Below are 27,047 nucleotides of genomic sequence, written 5' to 3'. Positions count from 1 at the left end.
CATCAATTCTGAACCACTCAGGAGGGCCCTGAGAGCACCCTGGCTCACATAATCTGATGTTCCCAGACACCCCTAGTATCCTATACTCCAACATAATTAGCTGTTCTGTTAAAGATGTTTCTATGTTTACTTCTGTTTGTTTAAAATAGTCTACAGCAACTTTGACTTCTAATCCTGAACAAGACGATTAAGTAGTAACACACTATTTTTAATCAAGTCAAAGATTTTAACCTAAGTACTTAAAAACAGACATTCAGGGGGCCAAGCAACATGACTGGTTGGAAACTTCACATGTGTCACTAATTATCCTTTGCTTCAGTGAAAAAGAATTATTTAAGCTGACCAAAGATCATTTAAAAGCCAAGCAGCAGCAGTCAGCAGGTGAAGAACCCTGTCCACAACCTCCACCTGTAACACACTGTCAATCTCTCCAGGAATAGGATGCTCTGGACCCACCATCGGCACAACACATTCTGTCTCTCAACCCAGATGCAACCAGGATTAGGAAGCGGAGTACAGACTAAACTCAAAACCACTTTTGGAACATAGCAGATTTCAATTTGTCAGTGATTCTATAGTGCAGTACTCTCACAAAGCAGAGGCTTTGCATCGTAACACCTGCTTCTTCCATTTAACATACCAAGTTAAACTGATAAAGTAAAATAATGTCAGAAAGAACACAAAAGATAAGCATGTCTTCTCTGAAAAAAAGCATTGCATCTGGAATTGTAATAAGGCTAAATAAATAGTGCTGGTTTGTGGTTCAGACTAATGTGCCAGTGATTACGTTAACCTACAGCTTCACTATCTGTCCTGTTTGCCTGTTTGTCAAGATGTGTCTATCCTCTCCTCCTGGAAGACCAGCATTCCCAGGTGCCAGTGAGAGGCCTCATTCATGGCTTTGGACTGGATGCACCTGCAGTACTGCTGGGGGTACTGCTCAACTCATCAGCACAGCGTTTCTCATGCCAGAGGGGGAAAAGATCAGGAACTGGAGTTTGAATCACAATCAGGTCACCGTGGTAGTATTTTTGATAAAGATGAACATCTATTCACCCAAGCATTTGACTTCCATTGCAATTCCACCAATCAGGAAATCTGATAGATACTGATAAGTCATTCCAAAGCCAAAACCTCACCAAAAGCCAGATCCTTTTTGTGAATCAGGTGCTGCTCCACAGGTGGCAGGCAGCACATCCTTACTGGCATAAATGATGGCAGGGTCATAAAGACTAAACACCACAGGGTAAAAACCCCTTCTTACTTGGTTCAGCATTTAACTGGCAGCTAGTTGTTAAGGAATTCGGCTGAGAAATATAGGTCAACATCACAGAAAAACATCAAGACCTCTCTCTTGTCCCAAGATCGGGCATCCTCATTTTCCGGTTCATCACCTTTGTTATTAATGACCTCCGAGTCAGCTTCAACAACTTCTACCAATTCACCTCGCTTTTCTAACTGGATTTTCCTTAGGATAAGGCCCATTTTCCAACCACAACTGATCTTTTCAAAATCTATTTCACAATTATAATGGATAAAACTTTTATAAGCTACACTCAATAAAACTTTTATAAGTTACATATAGAAAAAGGTCCTGAAAAAGAGAAATGTCACGGCACAATTTAAGTAAGCATTGGAAAGGTTTACGTATTATAAGCCTATTGCTGAGGTTAGGCAGTTAAATAGGACTCTGCACCTTATTCTAATTATTAGATATTTCTGTAAATAAACATCTTTATCATGTTATCCTTACCAAGAAAAAAGTAACTTTCTAGGCTTTTTGTTATATTAAAAAAATATAATGCACGTCATTCTGTTGTGTACTGATATAAATATAAATTGATACAAATAAGAAAATAAAGCATTAGTATTATACTTTAGGTAATTCTACCCAGCAGAGTTTTTACACTGCTGCACATTATGTGTTTTATACTTTTGTGTATTTTGGGTATTAGGTATGAATGCAGCTGGAAAAGACAGCTAATGTATTTTTTCTATGAGGAAGGTATTATTATATTGGTTTCAAGAATGAAGAAACTGAGGCTCAGAGACTTAGTCAAGGTAGAAGTGATGTAGGGATCAGAAGGCAGGTCAGCCTAACTCCCATGTCCATTTTGTTTATACCAACTCTCATTCAACATACTCTTGTCACATTAATTTGCATGTTGTTATTAGTTTAATCTTTTCCACATACCTTCTTCATCATGAGTTTGCCATCTCAAATTCTTGCAATAATTACTGTTGCCATGTCATATCTAACCTCCTCATCCTGCTCTCAGGTCCCTTCATAACTAGGCCCTATTTTTACCACTCAGTCTTGCTTCCCTCTCCACTCATTTCCATCAAATATGTGTGTGTGTGTGTGTGTGTGTGCTTCAATTCAAATACAAAACTTACAGAAGGCTAGGCATAATACTACCTTAGGTACTTGAAAAAATTCTGTTGAAGATAAAGCTTACTTTGAGTCAGCGACCCTGATTTAACTAAAACTTCGAAAGTTGTAACTATGAGAATGTTTTTACATAGTTTTTCGGAGAAATGCGTGATACTGTTCTAGCTACCATTACGAGTGTTAGTTTCAAATTTAAAAACATACACGATGGGGGAAAATATTTGACTCTGTCCACCAATATTTACTGAAGTCTCCAAAAGCATCAAAATAATTATTCTCTTTCACTTTTACTTATACTCCTGAGCATGAAAACATCTGATCTCTAATCATGGTACTTCTCTTAAAAATCTTTGTTGCTTCTAGTTGCCTATACTTCTTATTTGGGTATATGAGGCTCTTTACATTCTGTTCCCAATCTAGCTTTGAGATCAAATTTTACCACTCCCATCTGTAAAGGAGAGTAGGTCCACACGGACAGACCTTCACCCAGGGGAGCACCCTTGCCTGCTGGAAAATCTGTGCTGGGTCAGATAGAAATGAGAGACACCTAGATTCTACTTGTGAGAAGTGTGCCTGTGCTGGCTTGCTAACAATCAGAGTGGAGAGAGACCAGCTGGTGGCTGCCACCTTGTTGCACTTCCCAATCTGAAGAGGCCAAAGCCTCGGCCCTGCTAGCTCCACACCACAGCCTGGAGCGAGATCACGGAAGAGATTTGGTCTAGCTGTGCAGAGACAGACCAGGGCACCTGAGGTGTGATCTGGACCAAATCGTAGAGACTACTGTCAGTGCACACCCAGGGGTGGCAGACGGAACCAGACAGACACAGTCAGTGTGCGCAGCAGCACATTTCCTGAAGGGAGTGCTCCAGTTTCACCCACTCCACGCTGTAATTTGGAGCTGGAACTGGGGCAGACAAGTCCTTGGAGAGGTCTGCCACAGAGGCTGCCCAGGTCCCAGGAGGCAGGACAGCCACCTCAACTTCTGCGGCCACAACACTCTGGCCCCCAGACCCAACTTACTCCACACCACTGCCTAGCACTAGGTCTGGGACAAACACAATGGAGAAAGGGACATGATCTTGGGCTGCTTCTGGGTGGAACTGCAGACACCTGCACGTGCAGTGCCTAAGTTCACTGTGACTGCAAGGGCCTCACTTGCTTCAGTGGTCACCTCCTTGGGGAAGGGCATGCACTCAAGGGCAATGGAGCTTAATCAAACCCAACCCTCTAGGCTTCTACTCCAAGGAGACTCACACCAACACATATAATTAAAATGGCAAAAGTTAGAGAAGATTCTAAAAACAGCAAAAGAAAAACAGAGAGTCAGTTGCAAGAGAACTGTCGTAAGTCCATCAGCTGATTTCTCTGCAGAAATGTTGTAGGCCAGAGGGAATGGCATGATATATTCAAAATCCTGAAAGGAAAAAACTTGCAACCAAAGATACTCCACCCAGCAAGATCATCACTTAGAATAGAAGGAGAAAGAATTTCTCAGACAAGCAAAAACTAAAAGAATACAGCAACACTAAATCTACCCAAAAAGAATACTTAAAAGTCTTCTCTACATAGAAAACAAGCAAGAATTCACAGGAAAGAGAAAAATCACAATAGGAATGGCAAATATAGAAAAGAACTGAAGATAACTTAAATAAGCCAGCACATAGATTAAAAAAAATAAAAATTCTGTAAAAGTGATTATAACTACATGAACAGCAAAAGGATAAGAATGAAGACATAACGCAGGACACCAAATCACAAAATGTGGAGAAAGGAAGTATGAAAATGTACATCTTTTAGATTGAGTTTCAACTTGTATAAATATCAGTTTAAAGCAAGTAGATAAAGTTATGGGTCAACATACTTGAAAACCAGGGTAGCTACAAATTAAAAACAACAGAATCCCAGAAATAAAAAAAGGACCTCAAAGCATACGGCAGAAGTAAACCATCAAAACAAAAAAGAAAAAAAAATGAACAAAGAAGAACTACAAAAACAATTGGAAAAAGGTTTAAAATGGTAATAAGTAGATACCTATCAATAATTACTTTAAATGTCAATGGACTAAATATTCTGATCAAAATACAAACAGGGGCAGAATGGACAAAAAACTCAGAACCTACAATATGCTGTCTACAAGAGACTCACTTCAGATGAAAGACATATCCAGACTGAAAGTGAAGGAATGGAAAAAGATATTTCATATAAATGGAAATGACAAGAAAGTAGGGGTAGCAATACTCATAACAGACAAAAACAGACTTTAAAACAAAATTCATAAAAGGACATCATATAATGATGAAGGTTTAATACAAGAAGAGGATATTATACACATTAACATACGTGCACCCAATATAGGAGTATCTTTATTAATATATAAAATACTAACAGATATAAAGGGAGAAATTAACAGGAATACAATAATAGTAGGAGACTTTAACAATCCACTGACATCCAAGGACAGATCTTCCAGACAGAAAATCAGTAAGATAACAGAGGTCCTAAATGACATAACAGAACTGTTGGACTTAGTTGATATCTACAGGACACTACATCCAAAAAATTCAGAATACACATTCTTTTCAATCATGCATGGAACATTTTCTAGGACAGACCACATACTAGGTCACAAGACAAACCTCCACAAAGTTAAGAGGATAGAAATTATTTCAAGCATCTTTTCTGACCACAATGATATGAAACTAGAAATCAACCACAGGGGAAAAAAATGGGAAAAGAATGCACATATGGAGACTAAACAACATGCCACTAAAAACCCAATAGGTCAACAATAAAATCAAAGAAGAAATAAGAAAATACCTTGAGACAGACAAGAATGAAAACACAACCTTACAAAATCTATAGGATGCAATAAAAGCAGTTCTAAGAGGGAATTCATAGCAATACAGGTCTTCCTCAAGAAGCAAGAAAATCTCAAACAACCTAACCCTACCACCTAAAAGAATCAGAAAAAGAACAAACAAAACCCAAAGTCAGCAGAAGGAAGGAAATTATAATGACCAGAGAAGAAATAAATAAAAAATAAATTAAAAAAATAGAAAAGATCAATAACCCAAAAACTGGATCAACAAAATTAACAAACCTCTATCCAGGCTCAAAGGAGAGAGGACCCAAACAGACAAAATAAGAAATGAAAGAGAAATAACTGATGCCACAGAAATAAAAAAAAAAAATCATGAGAATAGTACAGTGATATGCCAAATACTGGACAACCAAGAAGAAATGGACAATTTTCAAGAAACATAAAGCCTGTCAAAACTGAGTCAAGAAGAAAAAGATAATTTGATCACTAGAAATGAAGCAGACACTGTAATAAAAACAAACAAACAAACCCCAAATGTCCAAGACCAATGGCTTTACTGGGGAATTCTACCAAACAATGAAGAACTTACACCTATCCTTCTCAAACTCTTCCAAAAGACGGAAGAGGAGAGAACACTCCCAAAGTCATTCTATGAAGCCACCATACCCTGGTAAGAAAACCAGAAAAAGACACTACAAAAAAGGAAAATTACGTCAGTATCTTTCATGAATATAGATGCAAAAATCCTCGACAAAATATTTGCTAACTGAATACAACAATACATAAAAAAGGATCATACACTATGATGAAGTTGGATTCATCTCATGATCACAGGATAGTTCAACATATGCAAATCAATCAATGTGATACACTATATTAAGGGAAAAGACAAAACCCACACAATCATCTCAATGGATGCAGATAAAACATTTCACAAAATTCAACATCCATTCATGATGAAAACTCTCACCAAACTGAGTATAAGGGACCCATATCTCAACATAATCAAAGTCATTTACAACAAACCCAACGTAATACTCAAAGTAAAAAGCTGAAAGCCTTCTTGCTAGGTTCAGAAACTAACAGGGATGCCCACTCTTACCACTTCTTTCAACATAGTATTGGAAGTCCTAGCCAAAATAACCAGAAGAGAAAAAGAAACAAAAGGTATCCAGATTGAAAGGAAAGAGGTAAAACTGTCATTATCTGCAGATGACATGATACTGTACACAGAGAACCCTAGAGTCTCCACACAAAAACTAGTAAGAATAAATGAATTCTGTAAGGTAGTAGAATACAAGATTAAACATACAGTAATCTGTTGTACTTCTTTACACTAACAATGAAGTAGAGACAGTTTTTAAAAATCCCATTTAAAAATCACATAAAAAAATAAAATACCTAGGAATAAACCTAAATAAGGAGATGAAAGACTTTTACCCTTAAAACTATAAAACACTGATAAAGGAAAGTGAAGATGATTCAAAGAAATGGAATAATATCCCATGCTCTTGGATGGGAAGAATAAATATTGTTACAATGGCCATACTCAAAGCAATCTACAAATTTAATGCAGTCCCTATCAAAATATCCAGGATATTTTTTCATAGAACTAGAAAAAATAATCCTAAAATTTATGTGGAACCACAAAAGTCCCAGAATTGCCAAAGCAATCCTGAGGAAATAGATCAAAGCTGGAGGCACATCCTTTCTAGACTTCAGACAACACTACAACCTACAGTAACCAAAATAATGGTACTAGCACAAAAACAAACACATAGGTCAACAGAACAGAATAAAGAGCCCAAAATAAACCCACACACCTACAGTCAATTTATTTATGATAAAGGATGCAAAAATACCCAATGAGGAAAACACAGTCTCTTCAACAAGTGATGTGGGAAAGCTGGACAGTTACAGTAAATAAATGAAATCAGAACACTCTCCTACACCATATACAAAAATGAACTCAAAATGGTTTAAGACCTAAATATAAGACATTACACATAAAACACCTAGAAGAGAATACAGCTAGACATTCTCAGACATACATTGTAGCAATATTTTCTTAGAACAGTCTCCCAAGGCAGAATAAATAAAAAGCGAAAATAAACAAATGGGATCTAATTAAACTGAAGAGCTTTTGCACAGCAAAGAAAACCATAAACAAAATGAGAAGATAACCTGCAGAATGGGAGAAAATATCCACAAACAATGGGACTAAGAAGGGGCTAATGGCCAAAATGTACAAACAGCTCATACAACTATTATCAAAAAATAAACCCAATCAAAAATGGGCAGAAGACCTAAGTAGACATTTCTCCAAAAAAGACATACAGATGGCCAATAGGCACATGAAAAGATCCTCAACATCACTAATTATTAGAGAAATGTGAATCAAAACCACAATGAGGTATCATTTCACACTGGTCAGAAGGGCTATCATTCAAAAGTCTACAAACAAATGATGGAGAGGGTGTGGAGAAAAGGGAACCCTCCTACACTGTTGGTGGGAACGTAAATTGGTGCAGCCACTATGGAAAGCAGTATGGAGGTTCCATAAAAATCTAAAAATGGAGCTACCATATGATCCCATAATCCCACTCCTGGGTATATATCTGGAAAAGATGAAAACTCTAATTCAAAAAGATACATGCATCTTCACGTTCATCACAGCATTATTTACCACAGCCAAGACATAGAAACAACCTATGTGTCTATCAACAGATGACTGGCTTAAGAAGATGCAGTATGTAAATATACAGTGGAATATTACTCAGCCACATAAAAGAATGAAATTGCCATTTGCAGCAACATGGATGGACCTAGAGAATATTACAATTAGTGAAGTCAGACAGAAAAGGACAAATATTATGTATCTCTTCTATGTGGAATCTAAAAAATTATACAAATGAATCTATGTAAAAAACAGAAACAGACTCACAGATATAGAAAACACACTCATGATTTCCAAAGGGGAAAGGGAAGGGGTAGGGATAAATTAGGAGTATGTACAGCATTAACAGATAGAAACTACTATACACAAAATAGATAAGCAATGAGTAGTTACTCTATAGAATAGTGAACTAAATTCAGTATCTTGTAATATCCTATAATGGAAAATAATCTGAAAAATATATATGTAACTGCTGCATCACTTGCTGTACACTTGAAACAGAATATTATAAATCAACTATACTTCAATAAAAAAATATTTTACCACTTGCTGCACTACTGGCCATAATGGATTTTTTTAAATCATTACTTTCACACTATGTAGAATGGACTGAATGTTTATGCTCCTTCTCCACAATCTCCCCAATCCAATTCATATGTTTAAACCCTAATCCCTAATGTGATGGTATCATGAAATTGGGCCTTTGGGAGGTGATTATGTCATGAGAGTGAACTCCTTATGAATGGGAACAGTGCCCTTATAAAAGAGATCCCAGAGAGTTCCCTTGTCCCTTCCACCATGTGAGAACCTCTATGAACCAGGAAGCAGACATCACAAGACACCAAATCCACCAATGCCTTGAGGCCTACCCAGCTTCCAGAACTGTTAGAAATAAATGTTTCGTTGTTTAAGCTACCCAGTCTATAGTATTTTTGTTATAGCAGCCTGAATAGACTAAGATACCATGTCAGCCCCTTTCTGAGATCTGTGCCTTTATATATGCAATTTCAATTTTTTCAGTGTTTTTTTACCTTTTTTTTTCCTGGTAGCTCCTACTCAGTTTCACACTCAGTTTAAATATTACCTCCAACGAGAAGTCTTTATGGGTTTTTAAAGGCAGTTAGTTGCTACAGTGTATTGTATGACTGCTTTCCAAAATGGATAGCAAGCTGCAGGGTATTGGGGATATTGTCTTATTAATCTTCATTCTCAGCACATGGCTCAGACTGGAAGCTTAAGGAATGTTGAATGAATGAAGAACACCCTAACAGTCTGTGAGAAACAGGGCTGTCTTCCCAGTTATATACAGCCATTTATAATTTTCCTGTAGCCATCAAATAGAGAGCAACATTGAGGTTCCTCTGACATTTTAAGGCCTTTGTAAGTATTTTTTGGATTAAATAGATGTCTAAATGACCCATAGCTGCTTAGAAATGACTTAAAATATCTTTCTGTAATTCTTTGAGTATATCAAAATTTCTACTTTTATTTTTAGAGAAAGTTTCATTTTTCTCTAGAGAGAGCTAAATATTTAGAAAGCAATTTATAAAACAAAGCAACTTACTTTATTTCGATCTTGTACAACCAATATTTTTCTAGTATTTTCATCAAATACAGCTCCTATTGGGGTGAAAAATAATTGAGAAATATGAATTTCATTCACTTTAGACTCCTCCTACACTATTACATGTGGCCATTAAAATCCTACCCATTTCCACAGGCCTAGTTCAAACATCCACCTCATCCATGTAGACTTGTAAAATCTCTCCACCAAGAAAACTGGTTGTTCAGTTATCTAGTTCATTTTACAACTCTGAGTACCAGTGATGGTTCTAGCACATGCTAGCTTGTATAGAACCATCTGCGTCTTTTCTAGATCATCTATTCTTGACAGTACAGTTAAATAAGTCTTTCTATCCTTTTTTTAACCATTTCCTTTATTGTACAATTTTAAGTGCTTAAAAGTATTTACTGAATAAGTGAATTGACTCTACCATTCTCATTTTTATTTCCTGAATCACTATGTATAGAAAATGGGTTGTGCTCCCTGACGATCCAAATCTCAGGTATCTCAGTATTCAGTTCAAGACATCCTTGAAGCCACTTAAATTTCTTTACCATGTATATACACAACTTTATAACATATTACCTTGGAATACTTATTTATTTTATATTTTAAGGTCTAGTCCATTTCTTTTACTTATTCATTCATTATGTACACTGCCCTGCACACTGGGCATTTTGCTAGGTGTTAGGAACTCAAAAATAAGTAAGTTTTCTTTTCAGGTAATCCTGGGTCAAAAATACAAATGACATTTTAAAGATTTATATTAGGTTCCTTTAAATGCTATAATTTAAAAATAATATGTATTTACATAGTGTGAGAAGATACTGTTAGGAAGGTATTTTCCACTTATTCATCAATAGTTTTAATATTACTTGAACTCCAATATATAATACATATAGGTTCTGTATACAGTACACTCACTGAGGTCCTGTTTTGCGTCAGGCACTTGTCTAGCTGCTAGGGACATAGTGCAGACAGAAGAAAATTCCCTATCCTTATAGGGCTCATGTTCTGGTGTCTGTATGAGAAGGTGACAAATATATAAACAAAAAATAAATTATACAGAACATGAGAAGGTAATAAATGCTATGTAGAGATAAAATATAGCAGGAAATAGATATGTGCAACACAAAGGAGCAATCTTCTCTGGAATTAAAACATCACATTTTAATATTTCAAAGCAAGAAGGAAAGCTACAAAGTGAGATATAATTAACATTAATGTTGGCTTCTGTTGAAAAATATAAACTATAATTTAATTAGATTTACAAGGGACAGAATGCCAGAGAAATGCCAAGGAAACCTACTCTTAAATTTTAATAATTTGTGATTACTCAAATTGAACTTTTCCCTAGTTGACTACAAACATGAGCAAAATACTTATTCCAGACAAAACTGGCACTGCTAAAGCACCATGTGAGCGACCCCTGCTGGTCTCAACATAAAAGTTAAATAAATCTAAAGAGATCAGGGGTTAAAAGGAGGTTACTATTATATTACTATGATTAGTCAAGTACTGTGCTAAATGTCTTTATCTCAGCTATTCTCATAATTATCCTGAGTGCCTACAGCTGACATCCTGTCTGGATCCGAGCAGGCATTCTTCTCTCTGTGCAACACTAGCCTTTCCCCACACCACCACTTCCTTTTCAGAGGGCTGATGTTTCCACTTGAAGATCTATCTAATCATTCATGCAAGAAATATTTAGTGTGCATCTACTTTATACCAGACACTGTGCTTAGCCTGAGGATACAGAAGTAAACAAGCCAGGTGAAATATCTCCCCTCGTGGGGGAAATTAAGCACGTGATAATTTCAGATTGTGATAAATGCTGTTAAGAAAAACTGGGTATCCCGAGCTGGGTAAAGGGACAAAGGATGACGGGACTGGCATGCAGGAGGACTCCATGTTAGACAGGAAGGTTGGGAGTTTTTCAGAGAAGGTATCTGAGCACAGGCCTCAGCTCTAAAGAGCTAGATAAACAAAGCCCTGGGGAAGAGCACTGTAGAAATAAGAACCAGTATGTTTTTCAGTTTCCTCTGAGGCAAATAAAAGCTTGCTATATTTAAAGAACATAAAGAAAGCTATATTGCTGTGAAAAGATGCTCAACATCATTAATTGTTACAGAAACGCAAGTTGAAACTAAAATGAGATATTACCTCACACCAGTCAGAATGGCCATCATTAAAAAGTCTACAAATAATAAATGCTGGAGAGGCTGTGGAGAAAAGGGAACCCTCCTATACTGCTGGTAGGAATGTAAATTGGTGCAGCCACTATGGAGGACAGTATGGATATTCCACAAAAAACTAAAAATAGACTTACAGTATGATCCAGCAATGCCATTCCTGGGCATGTATCTAGAGGAAAATATAATTTGAAAAGACACATGCACCCCAATGTTCACAGCAGCACTATTTACAATAGCCAAAATGGAAACAACCTAAAGGTTCATTGACAGATGACTGGATAAAGATGTGGTTATGTGTGCATATACATACACACACACACACAGTGGATACTACTCAGCCATAAAAAATAAAATAATGCCATTTGCAGCAACATGGATACACCTGGAGATCATCATTCTAAGCCAGAAAGAGAAAGAAAAATACCATATGATATTGCTTATATATGGAATCTGAAAAAAAGGACACAAATGAACTTATCTACAACACAGAAACAGACTCACAGACCTAGAGAACAAACTTATGATTTCCAGGGGGTTAAACAGGGGGGTTGGGGGAGGGATAAATTGAGAATTCAAAATTTGCACCTCTTGGGGAGTGATGGAAATGTTAGCTATCTTGATTGTGACGGTGGTTTCATTGGTAGACATGTCTATCAAAATTCATCAAATTGTACATCTGAAATATGTGTAGGTTACTTACAGGAATCATACCACAATAAAGATATTAAAAAAATTAAGCAAGCTATAGATCACTCCATTCAAGTGCTGGGGAGGAAAGATTTTTTTCTTCTGCCCACTTAGGTTCTGTGTGTCTGGGAATTGTGAGTTGAGCTGAGAAGAGGATAGATCAATGGATAAAAAGTATGTAAGTTTTATTTGATGTTAATATTTTTATATGGCCTGGGGTGGGGGTGGAGAGCTTCAAAGAAAGCAGTGAAAATCCCTCAAAAGTGGTTAGACTTGGGGCTTATGTACCATTGTAAAAAAGAAGGATAAACTGTGAAGAAATGACAAAAGTGTTTGGGGTAGGGGAGGTAAATTGTGAAAAAGTGACTAGGAAATATACGGGGGAAACTAATAGAACATAAGGATTTCTTTTCTGAATTCTTATTTTTTAATTGAAGTGTAGTTGACTTAAAATGTTAGTTTCATGTGTGTAGCAAAGCAATTCAGTTACACATATATATACATACATTTTCAGATTCTTTTCCATTACAGCTCATTACAAGAAACTGAATATAGTTTCCTGTGCTATACAGCAGGTCCTTGTTGTTTACCTATTTCACATGTAGTAACGTGTATCTGTTAATCCTAAATTCCAAATTTATCCACCCTTTCCCCTTTTCCCCACTGGTAACCACAGTTTGTTTTCTATGTCCATGAGTCTACTTCTGGTTTGTAAATAAAACATGTATTTTCTTTCTTTCTTTCTTTTTATAGTTTCCACATATAAGCAATATCATATATTTGTCTTCGACTTCACATAGTATGATAATCTCTAGGACCGTTCATGTTGCTACAAATGGAATTACTTCATTCTTTTTAAGGCTGAATAATATTCCATTATATAGACACACACACCTCCCTGCTCATCTCTCAATGGACATTAAGACAGTTTTCATGTCTTGGCTATTGTATACAGTGCTGGTATGAACACTGGGGTGCATTTGTCTTTTTGAGTTGTAGTTTTCTCAGGATACATGCCCAGGAGTGGGATTGCTGGTTCATATGGTAAGTTTATTTTTAGTTTAAGGAAACTTCATACTGTCCTCCACAGTGGCTGCACCCAATTACATTCCCACCAGCAGTGTAGGAGGGTTCCCTTTTCTCCACAGCCTCTTCAGCATTTATTATTTATAGATTTTTTAATGATGGCCATTCTGACTGGTGTGAGGTGATATCTCACTGTAGTTTTGATTTGCATTTCTCTAATAATTAGTGATATTAAGCATCTTTTCAAATGTGTCTGTTGGCCATCTGTATATCTTCACTGGAGAATTGTCTCTTTAACTCTTCTCATTTTATAAGGGTTGTTTTAATAAAGTTTGTATACACTCATTTCAGTGTCAACTCCCCATCTCTGGTGATAAGAAATGTTCTCCTTTTCATGGAACAAGAAACTTATGCCCTGCTTTTAGGTAGGAGCAGGAAGAGAGTCCTTCCTGCATCTGTTTTTCAACTGATCTCCAGCTCAAAATAATCAATATGCCAAAAGTGGTATATTTTGGGGTGGTATGTTCTGACTCCCTTCACCAGCTACACCTGCCTTCTGTTGCTTATAACAAATGTCAACTATTATTTTTTCACCTAAAAAACTGTGTACCTTTCCAGGACAATTTGTTACATTATCTCTCTACCCCAATAGGACTTGAAATCCTAGGTAGTCTTACAGACTCTGGTCAAGTTCTGTATCTCTCATTCCCTAAATTCCTATAGCGTATCTTAACTATAATATATGATACAGCACTTAGTTATAAACAAATCCTTCACAGGACACTGTTTATGCATATATTACCAAATCTGTAGGAACAGCTGGAAACTCTATTTGAAAGTCTGTACCAATGAATCAATAATTATCTATATGACTTTCGAACAAAGTGTTGGCTGTCTTCAAATTATTAAGCAGTCTTTTGAAGTAGAGGTGAATGGAAAGTTTACGAATTGCTACAGGGGCGCCAGACCATTGACAGAGAAAACATCAGAGATGCTTTAACAACACCTTTAAAAGACTTCAAAGATGCAAACTACCTTTAAAAACCTATTGTAAGTTACATAAAGACAAATAATATTATTACTAATTAATACACACTACTGCTTTAATTTATTTTAAATTATAAGGGTTCTTTTCTATTTTTGTTTTTCTGGAAAATCTAGGAATTTTCTTCACCTTGCTTCTCAAAGGGTAGTTCTAGGGCCAGCATATTAGCAGCTGCAGCAGCAGAGAACTTATTAGAAGTACAATTCTCAAGCCCCTCCCCAGACCAACTCAATTAGAAACTCTTGGGACCGAGGCACAGCAATCTGGTTTAACAAGCCCTCCAGGTGATTCTGATACACTCTACAATTTGAGAACTGTCTTAACCTAAAGCAAGTATTCTCTCAAGACTATGTTTCTGAAGCTAACCAGTGACTTCAAAACTCTGTATTTAAATTATGCTATTTTAAACAACTGTTTGGCACACTGACTTAATGTAGATATCTTTAAGATGTTCAAAATCACTGAAAAACTGGTCTGCTTTACCTAAAATTCAACTTAAATGCTATCTTTTATTTTACTAATTCATATAATTAGTATTAATATGTTTTACCATAATGAAATGAATTAATTTAGTGTAACTATGTCAGTAGTGAAGTTCAAATATCTTGGGTAAAACATGTTCAAACATATCCTTTGGAAAACCACACACTAAACTTGCTTGTTCTCTAGGCTGCCCTCTGCTGATTCATAAGGCAAACTTCATCTAATTAAAGTGCTAAGCTACAGTTTCAAGGAGGATAATTATTTAATCAAATTATTCATTCCACGTGAATAAACTATCACTCAGCTGTAATAAGAAATTGGGTAACCCTCTAAAAAGTTAATTTTGATCATCATTAGTTTGAAACTGACCTGCAACTCCCACTTGATGTGTAGCGTAGCCTGGTAGTCTGCTGGGCCCCTCTCCCAGCCACAGGGTCAGTGTGGATGCATCCGATTCTGCGTGGTGAAAGCAGAAGCCCAGGGAAGCGGCAGGGGCAATAAAGCGGCTTTGGAGGATGGGAATGTGCAGCCATACGGCTACTCTACCTTCTGATCTCCATTTCTGTACTGCAGCTAAAACGGAAGGGAAAAAATAAATCTGTAAATATTTTCCAGTGACAGGAGTGGAGTAAATTAAAACTCATCTCTGGCTGTCCCCTCTCCAGGAAGCCATGTTTAAGCTCCAAGTCCCTCACTAGTTACACTAGTTAGCTCTCTTTGGCGGGGGGGGGGGGTCCCAAAATGTCCTGTTCACATACACCAGCAGCATGGGAACTGTTTTATTACATTTAAATGTTCTATGATAATTACTACCCTGTTTATATGATTTTTCTACCAGGTTAATGTGATGATCTTTATATTCATATCATCTGACAATACTTGGCACATAACTGGTGCTCAATAATTGCAGAATGAACAAATAAACTGATTTAAATAAAATACCATTTCAGTGCTGTTCCTTTTAACTGTAGTTTCAACCTTTGTAAGTGACCATTATGGGCTTCTATTTACTCTTAAGAGTCCTGTTACATCTCTCTCTCTCTCTATATATACACACATATTTTTTGTTTATACATTTCAAGGTGGTTAAAAGTATAAATTTGTTTTTAAAATAATGTATGGTAGTTCTAGAAAATTTTGAAAATAAAGTATAAGGAAATTAAAAATTCACATTAGCACACTGATAAAATTTTAAATTTTGATATTTTCCCATGAATAATTTTGGAATTGACATCATATGATTATAGTTACAAAATAATTTACAGTATATTTTTAAACTACATATTATATTGTAAATATTTTGCTGTCATTAAAATTCTTAAATGAACATTCATAATGACTGCATAATTTTCCTTATATAGGTATACCATAAGCTACTTAACCAACCTACTCTTATGTATTTAGATTGTTTCTAATTTTTCTTTAGAATAAATACCACGATGAACATGAAGATAGTCTTTCTGTCTTTGACTTTAAATTCTCTTACTTTATTACTTAAGATTGAGCCAGGGAAAAAAGATGCTAACATTTATCTGTTCCTTAGTATATTCCAGACACTTTAGATACACTTCATTAAGTTCTCACAACATGAAAGGCAGGTATTATCACCCTTAATTTATAGGTGAAGAAATAAATGCTTCACAGTTTTGGGAAAACTTTTCAGACTACTTTTTTTATCCACCATCTCACTTAATCTTTACAATAATCCTGTAAAGTACGTGTGGAGAGGGAAAGACTTGATTATTTAATGGGTAGATTCCTTTCCTTTCTCTTCTACAGCCTCTGCAGTAACTTTCCCTGTTCCCTACCTCTCTGAAAGTTAGTGCGCCTAACACAGTGACAGACAACTCCAGAGCCTTAGCTTAACAGACTTCTTGATTTGGGGCTATGGTGTCCCCCTCAAATCCTTCTCACCTCCATCTTTCTCTAATTAAATCTTTTTGAAATTCACACAGAATTACATAAAGTGAAACAAACAAATCTTAAGTGAACATCTGATGAGTTTTGACACATGCAGATACCTGTGTAACCCACAGTCGAGACTGTAGAACATTTCTGTCACCCCAGAAAGTTCCCACGTCCTCCTTCCCCAATCATTCCAATCAAATGAAAAAGCTGAGGTGCTGAATGTACAGTCACTTGTTCACTATTTTTAATCTTACACTCTGACTTGGAGAATCCATCCACTTCCACTGCTTCAGCCAACAACTATACAAGGACAGTTGCCCGGTCCTGACCTTACTGAACACTGAAGTTTTCTGCTTTCCAGCTGCTCTCATCTCATACATTTCCTGAAGGCTGCTATGTCAAACTTCACACCCATGTTCAAAACTGACTCCTACACCATCCACCCCAAATTAGTTTTATTTACAGGCATATTTCTGGCTCCAATACCTGAAGTTTAAGAATCATTTTTTTTAATCCTTTTTTTCTCTAATAAACTTCAATGCTTTTTCCTCCTCTATCCCTAATCTCTTATCTCTCAAAGTGAGCTCACACACCACCTCTTTGACATTAACCTTTCTTCACCTGCTCTCCATATGTGAACCTAAGGACTACTCTTTATGCAGATATGTGAAGCTGAACAACATATTGCCTGTTCATCTATCTAACTTTAGTTATTAGTTACAGAAACAGTAAAAGAATAGACTTCACATCTAAAGGTGCATAACATCTATTGCTAATACATCAGTACAATTACTTAAAAAGAAAGATTTAGACTTCCTATTAGACTTTCTTCTCAGATGATTTCAGTTTCTTTTTATAGGTGATACCATTCAGTTTTGTTTGACTCAGTAACAAAAAAATTAGCAATAGCTCTTTTAATGCAGTAAGAACAGCTTCCAGAACCAGGGGAAGTTAATCTGTCTCTTAGTACCATCATCTTTGAAATGAGGATAATTTTAGTACCTACCTCACAGGCTGTTATGAGGATTAAATGAGTCAATATTTGTGAAGTTCTTAAAACAGTATATAGCACTTAGTGCAAAATAATTTAAGGAGATATAAAAAGTATAAGGTATTTCAGAGTTTACAAACTAGTTTCATGTAATTTATTCCTGATCACATCCATCCAGTGAAGTAATTAGAGCTGGCATTATTCACATAAGCAACCTGAGGCAAATATTTTCAGTGATTTGCCTAATGCCTGGCTAACCACGTGGCAGAACCTGGGAGATTTCAAGCTCAACCCACTTTCTGCTTCGCCTTCTTGACTTAGGTAGTGTTTTGACAACGTGTTTGATCCAGTAACAAGTGACAAGTGTGCAATAAATACCTGCGTCTACCCACACATATATACACATATTAGAGGCTGAACATTGATTTGATTCTCTTACTGGTAATACTGCTAAAGTTAGCAATTGTTCACAAGTAGGAGAGAAATTAACGTGAAGAAGTAATTAGCTTAGAAATACGGATAATTAAAGATTGAAATAACTAGCTCAATTATATTTCCACAGATGCTCACTTGCCACACTGCTCCATAGGATAAAGATTATTTGAAGTTTCCTGTTAGTGTGAGAGGATCTTTCCATGGCTAAATTCCATGCTCTAACCTTGAATTTGGTTATAAGGACTCTCAAGGCCAGTTTGAAAAACAGGCTGTTCCACCAGATCAAAGGCTCTCAAAGTGAAGGCTCCTCCTTCCAAGTTTACTTTCTTATCATTGGGCTCAAGGTTCAAATAGAGGAGTGAGTTTTCCTATTGAAGACTGAAACCACTCACCAATCTCCCTGGTTAATCATAAAATGCTGCTGGTCTCTAAGAAGAAGCAAACTCTCTAGTTCTCAGCGCCACAGCTCCTGACCCGACTTGTGTACAAATACGACCACTCAGAACCTCTGGCCCACCCACTGCCCACCACCTGTATTAGAAAGTGAGATAGTTCTGTCTTTGGCAAAGTGCCCAGCAGAACCAAGGCTTAGTAAGTGATAGTAAATTATAATATACTATTAACAAACATATACTAAGCGTTAAACATATAGCAGATACCGTCCTAGGCACTTTTATACGCCTTATACAACTTATCCCTTAGCAATTCCGCTAGTTCCTATTACCTGGTTTTACGGATGAGAAAAATGCTGGTTTACACAACTTGCCCAAGGCCACACTAGAAAGAGGACCAGAAACGAGGGCTGCCGACCCCAAAGCTTGAGCTCGTCACCATTTCACCCAACCGCCTCAGAGACCTCCCAGTAAAAAGCACAAAAATGAAAGGCAGAAAACGCGTGCGGGTCGCGCGTGCCCTCTCCCCTTCCCTCTGGACTCGGTAGTTGACGGGTTTAGGGCGCGACTCGGGGGTGGGGGCCACGGTTACTTCAACAGAAAGGCTCAGGAGCCCGAGGAGCCTCGGTCCAGCCGCACTTGCCCTGCAAGGCCCTCTTGAAGGCGGCGGGGTCCAGGTGGTCCAGCGCGTTCAGCCGCACCGAGACGCCCCCGAATCGGTCCAGCTCGCCCGGCAGCTCGCCGGCTCCGGCCGGGGGATCCTGCGCGTTACCCGGGCCGTCCGAGGCCCAGCGGGATCCCGCCAAGAGCACCGCGCGGCGGGCCCGGGCCAGCACCGCGCGCCAGCAGCTCCCGCTTCGCAGCGGCTGCATCTGCACACCCGCCCTCGTGGCCCCACCCGCCGCGAGCCTCTTAAGCACCTACGCCGTGCGCCCTGGAACAGAGGACGCTACCGTAAGTTTTAGAAGAGTACCACCCAACCCTTATCAGAGTTGAGCCACGGTTACCACTTTGCAGCGCTAGGCAGAGGAGACGGCTGAGTCTTGTCGACTGGCTCCTCTCAGGAATTTGCCCGGCTCCAGGAAAGCGGGGAGAAACTTTCCCACGACTCCCCTTCCCCCACCCGGTTTAATTCAACAGACGTTTGTTCAGGGATAAGGAGGGCGGCAGAGATAGGAAAAAGTCCTGTTTTTCAGGAATTTACAATCTAAATGACGGTCTGTCCACCTAAGCCTTCTTCCATGGCAGAAATCAACGACGGCGGATTCTGAAGACGCGCAGTTCGCCGGCTTCAATTGCGCTCCACTCAGGGGATTACGGCGCGGGACGGAGCCTCGCTGCCTTCTGCCCCGGAAGTTTTTCTCTCAGAGATGCGTGCACGTTGAGCCGGCTTTACCGCTGCTTCTCTTGGGCTGCCTTCCGATCATGTCTTCCAAGAAGAACAGAAAACGGCAGAACCAAAGCGCCGAGAGCGGTTCGCCCTCGCCCTCCGCTGCTTCCGTACCTGCGGGGTCCAAGGCTTCTCCTGCCGTTGCGGCCGGAACTCTGGTGGTGATCAACTTCTTAGAAAAGGGTAAAGAGTTCTAAGGGGGAGACTCGAGGCCGATGGCGCGCAGCCTGAGGGGACGGAAACCTAGCGATTCTGCCTTGAGGTGCAGAGGTTTTGTTTGTTTTATATTTTATTTTATTGAGTTATAGTCAGTTTACAGTGTTGTGTCAATTTCCAGTGTGGAGCACAGTTTTTCAGTCATACGTGAACATACATATATTGTCTCATTCTTTTTCACCGTAAGCTACTATAAGATCTTGTATATATTTCCGTGCTATGCAGAGGTTTTTAAAAGTTGGGCGAGGCCGAGGTGTGAAAGCGGTACAGAAGTGTGTAAGACACCCCAAGCCACGCTTGCTCTGGAGAAGTTAGGCAGGAATGACTTCTCCGTGGCTAAGTCCAGCTGGCTCTTTTGTAAATTTCTTTGAATTTCTAAGTTGTACTTGAAACGACGTTGCTGTATTTAAGATTAACGGCATATTTAACTGCAAAACCACTCATTTCTACCGAGCATAGTAAACGTATACTAAAAAACTAAATTCCCAGTTTGGTAACGATGTGGATGCGGTCTTAAGAGACATCAGTGTGCCTTTAAGAATGAAAGGTGGCCTTTTCCCTACTACACAGGTTCTAGTAGTTAGTAACTGCTCTTAATTGCACACAGGTGTGAGCAGGAGATTGATTATGTCACAAACGTATCTCATTTAATCTTTTTATATGTCATCAAATTTTCTTAGTTTGTCTCCCTCTTTTTGATGGTACTTCATCAGTTTCCTTTGCAAGCTCACCCTCTGTTACCTGTCAAATGTAGAAGTTCCTTAATTCTTAGTCTTAAACCCTCTTTTTCTCTCTGTAAATCTTCTTTCTTATGCAAGTTCATCCAATGCCCAAAGTTTCCCATTTGGACAATTATTATTTTTTATTTGTATTTGTAATTTATGTTGTTTACAAGTCTGATTTAATTGTCTTCCAGCCCAGTGCTCCTCAAACTCTAGAGAAATTGTAAAATCTATGACATGTCACAAACCAGGGCTGTTGTAAAGTACAGTAAAAATAAATTACTGGGAAAATAAGTTTAAAAAATAGAAATCTATTTTAGATTTAACAGGTATAAAATTACTCTCAAATGGTAGTTAAAAGCTTCTAAATGCATTTTCTCATTTTTTGTACTCACCTCGTGAACATTAATAGTTCGTGGACCACACTTTTTTTTCTTTTAATTGAAATGTAGTTGATGAACAATATTGTATTAGTTTCATGTGTACAACGTAGTGATTCACTTTTAGATACATTACAAAGTGGTTACCACGATAAGTCTAGTAACCGTCTGTCACCATACAAAGTTTTTACAGTATTATTGACTCTGTTCCTTATGCTGTACGTTACATCTCTGTGACTTACTTTATAACTGGAAGTTTATACCTCTTAATCCCCTTCACCTGTTTTACCCAACCCCCTCATCCTTCTCCCATCTGGCAACTATCCCTTTGTTCTTTGTATCTATGAGTTTGTTTCTATTTATTTTTGGTTTTTTGATTCTACATATAAGTGAAATCATATAATTGTTTGTCTTTCTTTGACATTTCACTTAGTGTAATACTCTCTAGATCCATTCATATTGTTGCTAATGGAAATATTTCATTGTTTTTATGGCTGAGTAATATTCCATTATTTTATATATATTTTACACATGTATAGAATATGTACACACATATAAAAGTTCTTTACATATTTTGGATATTAATCTCTTATCAGAAATATCATTTGCAGATATTTTCTCTCATTCAGTGCTGCCTTTTTATTTTGTTGATGATTTCCTTTGCTGTGCAAAAGCTTTTTAATTTGATGTAGTCTCATTTATTAATTTTTGCTTTTGTTGCCCTTGCCTCAGGAGACAGATCAAAAAAATATTGCTAGTACCAACTTCAAAGAGTTTATTTACTGCCTGTGTTTCCTTCTAGTTTTATGGTTTCAGATCTTACATTTAAGTCTTTAATCCATTTTAAGTTTATTTCAGTACATGTTGTAAGGAAGTGATGCAATTTGATTCTTCTGCATGTAGCTGTACATCACCATTTATTGAAATGTACAACACCATTTATTGAAGATGCTGTCTTTTCTACATTACATATTCTTGACTCCTTTATCATCAATTAATTGATGTTGATGAACCCATAGAGATGTGGGTTTATTTCTGGGCTCTCTATTCTGTTTGATCGATCTTTCTGTTTCTGTGCCAGTACCATAATGTGTTAATTACTATAACTTTGCAGTATACCTCCAGTTTTGCTTTTCTTTCTCAAGATTGCTTTGGCTATTTGGGGTCTTTTATGGTTCCATACATATTTTAGGATTATTAGTTCCAGTTCTTTGAAAAATGCCATTGGTATTTTGATAGGGGTTGAGTTGATTTGCTTTGGGTAGTATGGATGTTAACAATATTAATTCTTCCAGTCCATAAGCACAGGATATCTTTCCATTTATTTGTGTCATTTTCAATTTCTTTCATCAGAGTCTTATAGTTTTTCACCCCCTTGGCTAAATTTATTCCTAGGTATTTTATTATATTTGATGCAATTGTTAGTGGGATTGCTTTCTTAATTTGTGGCCCACACTTTGAGTACAGCACTGTGCTATACCTCTTCTTTTGGATTTTTCAAAGGTACTTCAAGACTGACCTCATGAATTCGTATTTCTTCCAACAAAACAAACTCAAGCTCTGTTCAGTTTTTCCCGTTGTAAAATTTAGAAGCCTAAGATTCATTCATAACACCTCACATTATCAAGTCCACCACCAAGTCCTGTTTGCTACCAGAACACTTCCCACATTCCACCTCTGCACTCCGTTCCCACTGCTTTAGCCTTAATCTCAGACACTATCCTCCCTCACCTGGACTACTGCACCAGCTGCTTCATTCCAATTCCTTTTCCACTCTGCAGGCAGAATGATCTTCTAAAATGAAAATCTTTTTGACCCTGCTTTTCACCAGTAACTCGATTCCAGTTGCCATCATATTAAAGACCAGGAGCTTGATATAGCCCACTGCTCCGGGTGGTCCTGACCTTCCATGCATGGCTCCTTCTTGCCCCCACCACTCTGCCTGTACTTTTTCCTTCAGATGCACAGTGCTCTCTTCTGTCAAGGATCTCTGCACATCCCATTTTCTTTTGCTGAGAATTGTCTTTTCCCCCCTTCATTTGGTTAATTTTACTCTTCCTTCAGATCTGAATTGAAACATTATTCCTTGGAGAAGCAGTCTTTGATTCTTCCAAATTAGATCAGACCCCTCATTAGAGACTCTCCTAGCACTTCTAGTTGTTCTTGCATTGCATTAATCTTAGTTTATAATTACACAGTTATTTAGTGACTGTTCAATAACTCTCTCATCCTATTAAGTTATAAACTCTGTGAGGCTAAGGACTGTGTCTCCTTTTGTTCACCTTGTATCCCCCATGCCTAGCATAGTGTCTCCTATAAAGTGGGCACATGGTAAGTGTTTGCTGAATGAACAGATGAAGGGTGGGTGGCTGTTTGAAATTACTATCTCAGTTAATCTGGCACATAAGATGCTCAATAAATGTGAATTCAGTTAATGGGGAAGTGGATGTAGAGATACTTTTTTTTAAGTATTGGAGGAATGAGGACTGGTGAAGGGAGTTGTATGGAGGTCAGCTTGAGTAGATTTGGATGCTGAAACAGAGAGTACAATAGAAATGTATTAGGAAATAAGGTTAGTGGTTGGGAATTTAAACACGATCTCCATTGGTGATAGGAAGTGAAGGTATTTAGATAAGTCTCTGATTTGTCACATCTTGGTACATGGTGAATGTGCAGAATAGGATGGAGGGAAGAGAGGAAGAAAATGTAGAATCTTGTCAAGGACTGAGTACACCTGCAAGGTAATTATCAAGAGAGAAGGGTAATTCACTGAGGTTTCATTCATTAGGAAGAAAGAAGTGGCAGAAACTGAACATTATAGGTTACCAAGCAGGACGCTCTGCTGTTGTTGATGAGAGTAAATTGTGTAAGACACTTGGGGCTCACAGGAAAGTTGAATTTCTTTTCAGACTCTCATGTTATAAAAATGCTTATTTTATACTCAGTACTGTTAATCTTAGCCCTGGAAGATGTTTTGTTTTTCTAGATTTGTTTATCTGACGACAGGAGGAAAATAAATGTGTTGAGAAGTTATTTTTTAGTAGCAGAGAATGATGTAAATCAGATATACCTTATGGTTTTGCTTCTATTAACTTAGTTCATTTTTAATTGCAAAAGATCTGTTTTTCGGATTACAAAAGAACTCTAATACTAGTTAGAGCTTTGTGATTATGGTATATGTGGTTATAATTTTATAATAAAGTTTATGATAGCATCATAAGTATTGCATGGATTTTGTGCTGAAAAAATAAATACTGTGTACTCACACATTCATTCAGTTCACAGATATTTATTACGCAGTTGCTGTATTTGATGCACTCATAGGTGTTACAGTTAGAAAGATGAATATGATGCAGTTCCTGCCCCAAAGCTGTATATAGTTTAGAGGAAAGTCAGATTGTAAGATAAATGAGTGTTATGATGATAAATGCTAGTATCTGGCAGCATAGGGTGCTGGAAGAATCAGAGGAGGGACAGCTAACCAAGTATGGAGACTGACGGGATGGGTGGGCAGGGGTGCAGATATTAGCACTTAATGTTCAGCTTTTGAAACAGGACTGAATTCTGGGCCCCTTCTTTGGCTGAAAGTTGAAAGCACTGATGGTCGTTTCAGTTGGTGTGTGTTCATTCACCTAAGGAATAAGACCTGTGTTACTGTTCTCAATGTATTCTTGGAAATAGAAAGGAGAAATGTCTGATTGCTGTCTCGTGGGTCAGAGTGGAAACATAATCGTCGAGAGCCAGATGATGTGCTGTTTCCCCAGGTCAAGCCTTTGAATACTAGTAGCCCACTCAACTTAGAACATGTAGAATGAAAAGCTTAGAATACAAGTATAAAAAGCCTTGCAAGTATGTTCAGTTTGTAATGAAATTAGAGATTTTTTTTTAAATAATGAAAACCCAGACCCACTCTATAAAACATCATTTTTCAGTTAGCATTCATATTGTCAGTGGACCCTCAGAAAGGTTTGATTTTAAGTCAGTTTGATGAAATTAGGAGGCTTGGAACAGTAGTTTCTCCAGGGTATGGCAAGTATATTCATGTGGTCGTGTGGATAGAGGATTTTTATTCACTCCAAAAGAGTATGGTTTAACTTCAGGTACAAAATAGTATGAAAATAATTTTTTGTTTTCCTTACTTGTAGATGACAAAGTTCCTAAGACATTCCAGAATTCCCTTGTTCAGCTTGGACTCAACACCATGAAGTCTGCAAACATATGTATCGGTCGACCAGTGTTACTTACCAGTTTGGATGGAAAGCAAGAGGTGAGAATCCTTTACATTTCCTTACTTTAAAAAGATTTGAGATATTTTTGATTTTTATTTTCAACACAAGCAGTAATAAATGAAAAACTCTCTTTTATAAGACATTCACAGCTGTGTACACTTTTCCTTCCTTCAATACCCTGGGAGTTGTAGCCCCTAAGTGTCATGATACAGAGCGAAGCCTTTCCCCGCAAAGTGGTGACACACACACTACCAGCCCTGTTTCTCCAGTTTGCTAGTTAGTTGTATTTCTCCACAGAAATGTTATTTCGAGTATGAAGGTCATCTCCTTTGTATGTAAGTATTTGATTACCCTCCCTGTTTTCAGCTGTTTGTCCTGGCGGCCGTTCATCATCTCTGAGACTCTAAGCCCAGAAGCTTCCCTGTATTCTCTGCCTCTGCCGTGTCTTCTGCTGCTTCATCAGTTGGTCTTCTCTCATCCCAGGGGTCGTCTGGAAATGTTTTGTAATCTCTTATCTGCTGATGGCATGCCTCCATTCTTTTCATTGTTCTGGGCTTATTCTGTAAAAAAAAAAAATCCTTCATTGTGCCTTGCGGAAGAGAAGACTATAAACATGTACACTCAGTCCACTATTGGGAGCTAGAAATCTTCATGTTTCTACCTTAGCATTTAAGTCTGATGAGACCGAGGTTCCCATGGAGCTCCTGTGTTGGGTACACTGTTTGCTGGATGTAGTTTATGCTCCAGGCTGAATTACCTTACAGTTAGCGGGCCTTCAGTATGTTTTCTTATTGTCCTCTTTATCATTTAATGCCTTTGTCTCTTTCTCTAAATCCACCTTTCATCTCTTCCAATGTTTTCATTGTGGGATTATTCTTAATCTTCTATGAAAGATGTAATATTTATAAAAATTAGTTTTTTTTGTAACTTGTGTCAGATTGCAACTCCTTTGGGGTAAGGACTGTGTTTTGCAGATCCAGGTACTTGACTGTGCTGTTTTCTTCGTCATAAATTACTGATATTCTCCAAATATTTATTTTCTCATATTTTTATTTCCTGTGCTCTGGGCAGGTCTATACAGCCTGGCCAGTGGCAGGATTTCCTGGAGGCAAGGTTGGCCTGAGTGAAATGGCGCAGAAGAATGTAGGTGTGAGGGTTGGTGATGCCATCCATGTCCAGCCTATTTTGGGTGCTGTGCTGCAGGCCGAGGAAATGGACGTGGCACTCAGGTTTGGCTCTGCTCTTTGGTGACTGTCTAGATCGGTGTTGCTCAGTAGAAATGTAATGAGTGTCATAAATGTGAATCACATATGTAATTTTGCATATTCTAGTAGTTACATTTAAAAAGAGAAAGAAGTAATTGTAATAGTATATTTTATGTAACCAATATATGTAAAATCTTACTTGAGCTTACGTAACTATAAAAAACTATTAATAAGATTTTTCATTCTGTTTTTCAAACTAAGTTTTCAAAATCCTGGGTGTATGTTACAC

At 37.7% G+C, this 27,047-nt stretch overlaps 2 protein-coding genes and 1 pseudogene across 8 annotated transcripts in view; 1 reads left to right on the top strand and 2 right to left on the bottom strand.

The window, feature by feature from the left end:
* NUDT6 (nudix hydrolase 6) overlaps positions 1–19,509 on the bottom strand; it is a 45,514-nt gene extending 26,005 nt beyond the window's left edge. Inside the window, exons 1-3 of one of the 5 annotated variants that reach the window (XM_006217631.4) lie at positions 19,260–19,509; positions 15,260–15,463; positions 9,455–9,510 (exon numbers count right to left, since the gene is read on the bottom strand). In XM_006217631.4, the coding sequence (XP_006217693.2) occupies positions 9,455–9,510; positions 15,260–15,463; positions 19,260–19,488 (489 nt within the window). In that variant the 5' untranslated portion in view covers positions 19,489–19,509. Of the gene's footprint in view, positions 1–9,454; positions 9,511–15,259; positions 15,464–18,948; positions 19,175–19,208 lie in introns of those variants that run through there. The other 4 variants (XM_072938150.1, XM_072938154.1, XM_072938158.1 and 1 more) reach the window with 4 other exon arrangements.
* On the bottom strand, positions 789–1,341 carry LOC140700049 (chondroitin sulfate N-acetylgalactosaminyltransferase 2 pseudogene; annotated as a pseudogene).
* Positions 19,510–19,978: 469 nt separating the features above from the next.
* AFG2A (AFG2 AAA ATPase homolog A) overlaps positions 19,979–27,047 on the top strand; it is a 291,836-nt gene continuing 284,767 nt past the window's right edge. Inside the window, exons 1-3 of one of the 3 annotated variants that reach the window (XM_031691715.2) lie at positions 19,979–20,189; positions 25,470–25,591; positions 26,625–26,782. In XM_031691715.2, coding sequence (XP_031547575.1) covers positions 20,042–20,189; positions 25,470–25,591; positions 26,625–26,782 — 428 coding nt within the window. In that variant the 5' untranslated portion in view covers positions 19,979–20,041. Of the gene's footprint in view, positions 20,269–25,469; positions 25,592–26,624; positions 26,783–27,047 lie in introns of all 3 variants that reach the window. The other 2 variants (XM_072938062.1, XM_072938051.1) reach the window with 2 other exon arrangements.

This window comes from Vicugna pacos, chromosome 2 (genome assembly GCF_048564905.1).
Source record: "Vicugna pacos chromosome 2, VicPac4, whole genome shotgun sequence".
NCBI classification, from domain to species: Eukaryota; Metazoa; Chordata; class Mammalia; order Artiodactyla; family Camelidae; genus Vicugna; species Vicugna pacos.
This window is presented reverse-complemented; position numbering and strand designations above follow the sequence as displayed.